At 31.4% G+C, this 8672-nt stretch overlaps 1 protein-coding gene across 2 annotated transcripts in view; it reads right to left on the reverse strand.

Moving 5' to 3' along the window:
* The window catches only part of LOC131157627 (uncharacterized), a 29634-nt gene extending 24153 nt beyond the window's left edge, over positions 1–5481 (reverse strand). For both annotated transcript variants that reach the window (XM_058111937.1, XM_058111930.1), the window contains exons 1-6: positions 5228–5481; positions 4777–4944; positions 2343–2508; positions 2068–2184; positions 1842–1975; positions 1603–1762 (exon numbers count right to left, since the gene is read on the reverse strand). In XM_058111937.1, the coding sequence (XP_057967920.1) occupies positions 1603–1762; positions 1842–1975; positions 2068–2184; positions 2343–2508; positions 4777–4944; positions 5228–5386 (904 nt within the window). In that variant the 5' untranslated portion in view covers positions 5387–5481. The remainder of the gene's footprint in view (positions 1–1602; positions 1763–1841; positions 1976–2067; positions 2185–2342; positions 2509–4776; positions 4945–5227) is intronic.
* Between the last annotated feature and the right edge of the window lie 3191 nt (positions 5482–8672).

Below are 8672 nucleotides of genomic sequence, written 5' to 3' on the forward strand. Positions count from 1 at the left end.
AAATCTGAGTCTCCAATAGTAAACTTAAACAAAACAAAGTATTATCAATTTATTTTAAAAGCATGCAACTATACTCCAAATTATCAATTCTACTAAACTAAGATAATGTAGCATTTAATTTGATTTTTATTTGGCATAACAAAGAAGATGGAAGTCCCTCTATTGTAAAATTTATGAACTTTAGCAAATAGCACCTAATTCAATTATTTCTTCCTTGCACATACTACTCGAAATAGACCCAAAAAGAAAAGAGAGACTCATCTAATGTCATGAGAACAAGACATTTCCCAATTTGTGAAGATCTCATCAACAAAGATGACTAGCTAATCAAAAAAATTTGTAAACCTTGCCACTATGAATTTGAGTGATATTTATTTTTCTACTGCACATTTGGATATTTATCATGGTACATTTCAGAACTGAAAAAAAAAAACAGAAGATACATTGACACATGCATATGTAACATAATTCAAGCAGGGTAAAATTAGCAACATTTCAAGTAAATTTAAAGAGGTAAATAATTGAATATCATCCCTAGGTGTATCTTTTAAAACCAATGATAAAAAGTTTGAAAAAAAAAAACATCAAATAACTATCAATTCTAGAAGTCCACAATATCCAAACAAAACAACCCCATATGACAAGCTGGGGTCGCTCAGCAGGAAGGTCACTTATGGCCACCCCTCACCTAAGCTTTGGCTCGAACTTGAGTCCCCCAAAACAACTACAGCAGCAGCATCAGCAACAACAACAAGAATATAAAAAGGTAAAAACAATTGCACCCATGCTTTATTATGCAAGTGGAAATTAATAGCAGTGGAATAATCAAGAAAATAATAACACTAGTAGATTTCGATATCTTCGATCTATTATGCAAGCAGAAGGGGAAATTGCAGAGAATGCAATACATAGAATGAAAGGAGGTTGGGTAAAATGGAGGAGTGTGTCAGGTGTGTTGCATGATCGTAGAATACCCGTAAGCCATAAAATTATTTTTTAAAAATAAAGGTTCTATAAAACAGCTATAAGGCCAGCCATGCTTTGTGGATTAGAACATATACGTAATATAAAATAGCAATGGTCGGAGACAAGATAAGGAAGGGGCGGCTTAGATGGTTTGAGCATTTGAAATGCAAGCCTAGTAGTCAATGGTGCGCCTATGAAGAGTGAGTTCTTGTATCTGGTGTTAAAAGGGGTAGGGGTAGACCTAAAACAACCTAAAATGAGGTAGTGAGGAAGGATTTAATAGCTCTAAAGCTAGAGGAGAAAAGTGTCGTTGATCGAGTGAATTGGCTGAAAAGGATTCACGTAGCGGACCCACCTAGTGGGAGTTAAGGCTTCTTGTGGTGGTTGTTGTAGTAAAAAACTTTGCCCCATTCCATCAAGCTCCATACTAAAAACACCCAATTATCCCATTCAAATGGATATAAACTTCTCTCTACACTCTAGGCTTTGTTGATTGCACTATGGCCTAAGGTTAAGGTGTCTAATTGAAAACAAGAGTTATGTTTCTCAGGCCAGTTCCTATTATTGACATCCTGATAGGCATTCTTCTGCTAAGAAAATAAGCTCAACTATGAAGGCACAAAAACTAAATCATACCAATAAAGTCCAAGGTAACACGAAATATCTGCATTGGCTTCATTGAACGGTTAATGCAATTATTTCCAGATTCTGTAGCAAGGAATGCCAATAGGACAGAGATTAAAAATCCATTCAAGCAGTCATAAGCGTATATTGAACTCCTCCGCCGAGCCCAAACCTACACCAACATAAGAAGAATTTAGTTCCGACTGCTTTACATAAAGCTATTGCCATAAAACCAAAAACTTACGAGCTACCTTTATCAAAATCAAAGCCTCTCCTAATTCCTTCCATCCTGAAAAAGTTTTATTGACAAATTCTGCATTGTCCTCAAGAAACATGTCTTCCAAAATACTACTATTGTACTTTGGTGTAGCTAGAGAAGTGATCCCTTGGAATTCCAAAAACAAATATGATTCAACCATAAAAATCAATGTATTGCTCAAAAACAAGAACATGGGTAGACAAGAGGCTAAATAATACCTAGCTTCAGAGAACAAAAACTGTTCCGTTTCAACTTCAACTTATAAATCTTAAACAGGGATTTTGCTGTAGGAATGATCCTTACAAAAAGCCCATGATTTTCAACAGCCTTAACAGCTGCATTAACAAAAGAAATGATAGCTTAATTTCAAATGTTAAGGCACATGAGAGAATTGCCTGCCTCAAAATTACAATATGACATCCCATTTCTTCAACTCAAAGCAATATGACTAAATGAGAAAGCATAATGAATATTGTAATAAAGAACAACAGACCTGGATAGACAACCAAAACAGGTTTTCGAGCCTCATTCTGGAAGGTGGACCATTCAACCTTATTTACAAATGAGGAAAGTTTCAAATATTTCTTGATTATGCACAGATAAAGGCACCGTTTGGCATGATAGCAGTAATCCAAATAATCTTCCTTGTCAAAACATGCCTGCCAAATGGAGAAAACTACATTATGTCATCCAATCATATTATCAGCTTTCCTGCATGGACTTTATGAATCCAATGAAGTTCAAAACCAAATCACCCATGGTTAAGGAACTAATAAATATTGTTTTCAAAAATTATGAAAATAACAGTAATCAAGTAGTATCTATTGATCTTCAATATTTTCCATCGTCAGCAAATAATGTTTGCTGCAGCTATAATGCTCCATATAAACTGTTGTGGCCCTTGATGGCTAGTGACAACATCAATCAGTTCTCAAGTTTGGTTTAATCCCACCAACAGTCACCATAAGAATTACCCAATGTCACAACATTTCCTGCATTAAATAACCTGGTTGAAAATTCATGATTGACTACCAGGCACTGGTCTCACCTATATATTAATCTCCTCAAGTCTCAATCATGCTGTTGCCCCTACCACCATTGTCATTATAGTGTGCCAAAAGCATAATTGTTAGAAACTTATGATTCATGATTCAATTCATATGATTGTGTCAATTCCAAACCAAATTGATTCAAATCTTACTAGCAAATCTAAAATTCGAATCTATCAATTCACCTCATGAATCTAAGGAATCAATTCACACAACTCTAGACTAATCATATCCTGACAGACCCAACTAGTTTACAACCCCAAAAACAGCATCTCTTCCCCCTCCCCCTTTATTGCCTTTATTTTTACATGATCACCTTCAGTTTTTGTCTGCATCAGTTTTGTGCTGAAAAATAGGAGAAAATAGCACTTAAGTCTTATGTTGCCTTCACAAAACCATTCTACACTCTTGGAGGAGTATAGTGTCCTGCCATTGAGAAGAAGGGGCAGAGCACTCATTGGCTAAGAGGGGTACTCATGTTTCGTTGTATTGTAAAGATTCAAAAGTTGATTTTTTTTTGTTTTTTAGTTTGTTTAATAATTATCTTTTTTTAAGTTAATTTTTCTTTTTAACTCGAGAAATAATATGCATGAAATATTATTTTTTTAATTGTTGATAAACACCAAAAGTTCAGTTTTTTATTATTCTTTCTTGATTCCGTCCCTTAAACAGCACAAAGTTCAATTTTTTTTAATAATATTTCTTGCTCAATCCTTAGTTTTCATTTGTTTAGGGAAAGCATACACATGAAATATGAGTTTTCATAAATTTAAATGCACTTTACCATTTTGCTTGTTGTACTTATATCAATATATGCATATCATTTAGAATTGATTTTGGAAATTTACACCAAATCTAACGATTTGATCTACTCAATTTGATTCTCAAGTCCCAAAATTGGAATTTTGATTCATGATTTGAATTTCAATTTGACAACAATGATCAGATTCAGAACTATGTTCTGTGACATTGAGAATTTTAAGGATGCCTTGATTTGAACCTCCAAAAGTCTTACAATCAAATGTTTAAGCAAACATTACCTCTGATCCCAGGCAAAATTGGGCAAATTCAAAGATAAACTGCATGCGCTCATTATCTTCTTACTCTATTTCACTTTTGAAACTTGTCAGATTTACTTTCCAGTTTCCAGATTAACTGGTAAAACTCAACACAGTGACAGTTCAATAAGGGATAATGTCAGTGTGCAACACGTATCGGTCACCAACAATCCAATGACACAGTCCCTATCACTTCTTAGGTGTGTCCGGCTTACTTTTACTTTTAGACACATGTCAGACACGGCAAAGCTAAAGTGTCCTACACTTACATGACACAATGGGTATTAATAAAAGAAAAAAGTTTAAAATTGTAGGGACCATGATGTGATATTATCAAATTTTGATGGATTTGTACATGTAAAAAAAGAAATATCTAAATTAACTGAACTAGTGGCTTGCATTGATCACATTATCGCAAAAACTTTGCACCAATCTATGAAGAGTCCAAAAACCAGAGGGATTAAACATCATATGCAAGTTCAGTGCCACTTGAATTCTATTTTTTATAAAGGACCATATTAGGATGAAAAAATATGTCATTAACACAATCATTTCTAAACTTTATGTTTTTTTTAGTCTCTGTATCCTTGACGTACTGTGTGTTGAATTTTTAAACATGTATATTGTCGGACACACTGCCCATGTTTTTGCTTCATAGAATTTCAAATTATTCTTCCACTTAAAATTTTCCAAATTCCAAATTTGGTACAAATGGATACAATTCTGTTCAAACAGGAACCCCCAAATAGATCGTTATGACTCCATTTCAAAGAAAAATGATAAAAAATAATGACAATTACAGGGGAGGAAATAGGCGTACCTTGGGTAACCTAATGAAAAGATCGACATTTACATCAGGCTTCGCAATGCAACGCATAGGATAACTGCCACCAATCACAAGAGATTTTGGCCTTTTGAACTTGAATCCAACATTGTGCGCATCCGCGCCTATGTCCCTGACAAAGCCCGGGGCTAAATCTGCCGTAACCTGCCAAAAATACAGCACAAACAATTCAGTGTCTTCGAAGGGTAAGTGATAGTATAACTTAAAAAACACATTTTCCGTTCGGTTACAGAGAAAACAATAGGAAAACTAAAGAAAGGAAAAGAAAACTTTGAATTACTCGTCTTTTGGCTTTTCAAAATACTAAAGCAACTGAACTGAACGCGAAAAATTAAGTAAACGCTTTTATATGCTTCTCGCATACTTTCTCGATAACCAAACGGAGATTTAGTGATTCAGAAAAAAGGAACGGAGAACTCTAGAAGACCTCTAAATCTTCAGGGATTTTATCAATGGATTCTTTGATGGCCGCAACAGCGCCATCGACAAGTTTAGTCGTGGCAGGAGTGTAGTCGAGCTGCACCTCCTTCAAGAGCGCTCTCACCTTCAACTCCATTGGTTCAGTACGCGAAGAATCGAACTCCATAGCTCTTCTTCGTCTGTGCAACACCCTTGCGGCTCTAGGGCTGAAAACAGGGTGGCGGGAGACAGAAAGATGACCTTTTTCAAGAGCTCCATGAACAAACCATTATTATCATTTGTCACCAAAGAAACTTTTTTTTTTTTTAATTGGACGCCCCTTCGTGGTTGGGCTTCCAAGCCCATTGAGATTTCCTAACGAGTTCTATATTTAATTAGTGAGCTATTTGAGGGCCTTAAATAAGCCCATTGGTAGTCCAGCCCACTTCGATTGATTGTTTCATTTTAGTTTCGGCCCAGGTTCTCGCAGCTCTAAGAGGGCCCGAAAGGGTGCGCAAGGTCCGGTGTAGTTGGGCAAAAAAAAATTGAGATTTTTTTTTTTGTTTTCTTTTTATTTTTTATTTTTTATTTAGCAAAAGAAAAAAAAAACACACACACGCGCGCGTTGGCAGCATATTTTGTTACAAGTTTCTATTATTAGTTTTTTGTTGTTCCACTAAAGTCCCTTTGTTGTGGAAAGTCTATTTTCCATTTTTAATTTTCAAAATAATCACATTTAAGTAATTTTTTAATTTCACAACATTTGCATAAAAAATAATAAATAATAATTTTTTTGTCATTATTCTCTTGTGAAAATAGTTTTTATTTTATTTTTTTTCAAATAATTATGAAAAATACCACTCCATATTTATGTAGATATATTGAAAAATATTTATTATTGTTCAAATTTTAAATTTATTAGCATGGATTTGGTTTGCGAGCACGAAGTTAGAGTCTTAAATTTGAATCTATGCAAATTTAAACAAATTAAAAATATAATTTTATGTAGCTTCTTACACATTCAGCCCAATGTCTATACTATCAAACACTAGGTATACATTATATGATTTTGAAAAAATTTAAATTTTGATCTTTTTTTATAACAATTTTGAATCTAAAATAAAAAATAGAAATTATTTTGCACAACTAAACAATTTTTTTTTTATTTTTTACCTTTTTAATGAAATTTTGGAAAACAAAAAAATAAAATAAAATATTTATTATTCTTAATAAAATTAAAATAAAAATGAAAATTATTTTTTTATGTTTATAAACGCTTGAACTACTATTTATAATCGGCAAAAAAAATATCCTACACCACTTATCATAATGAAAATTATATATACATATGACTATTTTCTAATATATTTTAAATAAAAATACTAATATTTTCTAATTAATTATTATGCTAATTATAATTTTAATTAACATTTAAATATTTTTTGTTAATCAAAATAATTTAACATTTTCAAAATTGTTAATAAATTTCATTAAATTTATAAACGCTTGAACTATACAATTCATAATTGGCTAAAAAAATATTCTACACCACTTATCATATTTCATTTAAAAGGTTCTCAAAAAGGTTGTTATACAAAAACACTTTTTACAATACCTAAGTACAAGTCAAATACCACTCTTTTATAAATATATTTATTTTACATAATAAATCATACGATTACTTTTTTTATGTATTTATAAACAAGGCTAATACAAGGTTATTGATCAAACTCAACTAATATATGGATAAAATAAACATGCATCTTCAAGAAATGATAATCAATTTAACACAAATAATGTAAAAAGGTACATTAAAAATGGGAAACCCCCACTATCAAAACCATATACTAAAAAGGATCACTTGAACTTCAATCAGGGCCGGTTCTTCCTAATACGAGGTTCTAAACGAATGATTTAATTAGGGGTCCTTAATATTTTGTTTAATTTTTATTTTTATTTAAAATTAATTTTTTTTAACTTTTTGAGATGCAAAATCAATAATTAACGTTTTATATTCAAGATTTTCAAGTATTTTTTTTTTTCTATTGATAACATGGTCAATCCATTTAATCTTTCTTGTGGCATAGTTGACCACAAATAATTTTTTATAAGTTTAAGTTTTGAAAAACTTCTTTCTACAGAAGCTACTGTCACAGGTATCGTTAATAAAATTATATAAGCACTAAATGTATTTGGAAAACAATCTATCTTTTTTATAAATATACTGAAACTTGAAAAAGAAAGAATTAAATTGCATTTACTTCACATTTTAAAATACAATTTCATTTTCTTGATAGTGGGAAAGTCAATGTATAGGAAGATAGCATCATAAATAATGTTAACATTATTACATTAAAAAAAAAATTTTGGGACCTCAAAATTTTTGGGACCCTAGGCAAACACCACAACAGCCTTAAGGTCAGACCTACACTGACTTCAATCAAATTGCCAATTTTTTTATACTAAAATTATCTAAAAAGATACTTGATTTTTTTTTTTTTTGTAAAGTTAATAATTGTTTATGCATAGAATATATTTATTTATTTTTCTTATATTAGTTCAATAAAATTAAAGCATATTTAATGACCCTATTTTTAGTTTGATTTCATTCTCTGCAAGCACTAAATAAATATATCAACATTAAAAAAAAATGTAGTTACAAATATAATTTTGTATTATTTTTTTAATTAGAACAAAGGCATTTTGGAACAAAGAAATCAAAAATTTTATAATTTACTAGATTAATCAACAAAGTAATTGTTCAACTGTTTTTTCAAAATATTGAGTAGGACTCATCCTTAAATGCAATTTAAATTTACTTTTGAGTATAATTATGGTACAATTTCTTATATATTGTTAACTATCTTTATAGAAAATAATTTATGGGCATGGCATGCACATGAAATTTGGTTTATAATAATTAATGTAGGGTTGAGATGTATGAAATCATCTAAATTTAAGGCATAGTAGCCTGCAACAAGAAATGCACAAAGTGACAATTTATGCATGGCTAGCACATAAGGTAATAATGACACAGAGATTTTGAACACATCAAAGTGTTTGGTTATGGGCTGAGAAATATCATATCATACGTTTCATTTATTTTAATATTAATGGTTTTGCTTTATGTTGTAATTCAATAGGTTTTAAGCCATTAAAGGTTAAAGATTGAAAGAACCTTTCTTTAAACCTCAAATTTAGTGAAAAAATGTTTAAGTTTTTTTTTTAAAAAATTGAAATAAGATAAGAATGGATTATCTCATGCATGGTGTTGAGGGATAAGTCAACAGGCCTAGGTAGGTTAATTGGCATTGGCAAAATGGTTGCCAAGTTGATCGAATTTGGAAGGTCAATAGGACCTTTTAACTAAATATGTCTAATGGCTAGTCATGGGTCGATCAACCTAGAAGAGCAATCAATCAACTGAACTAGCGTACCCTAACATATAAAAAATAACTAGTTTGATTCCAAAA

Source organism: Malania oleifera, chromosome 1, assembly GCF_029873635.1.
Source record: "Malania oleifera isolate guangnan ecotype guangnan chromosome 1, ASM2987363v1, whole genome shotgun sequence".
NCBI classification, from domain to species: Eukaryota; Viridiplantae; Streptophyta; class Magnoliopsida; order Santalales; family Ximeniaceae; genus Malania; species Malania oleifera.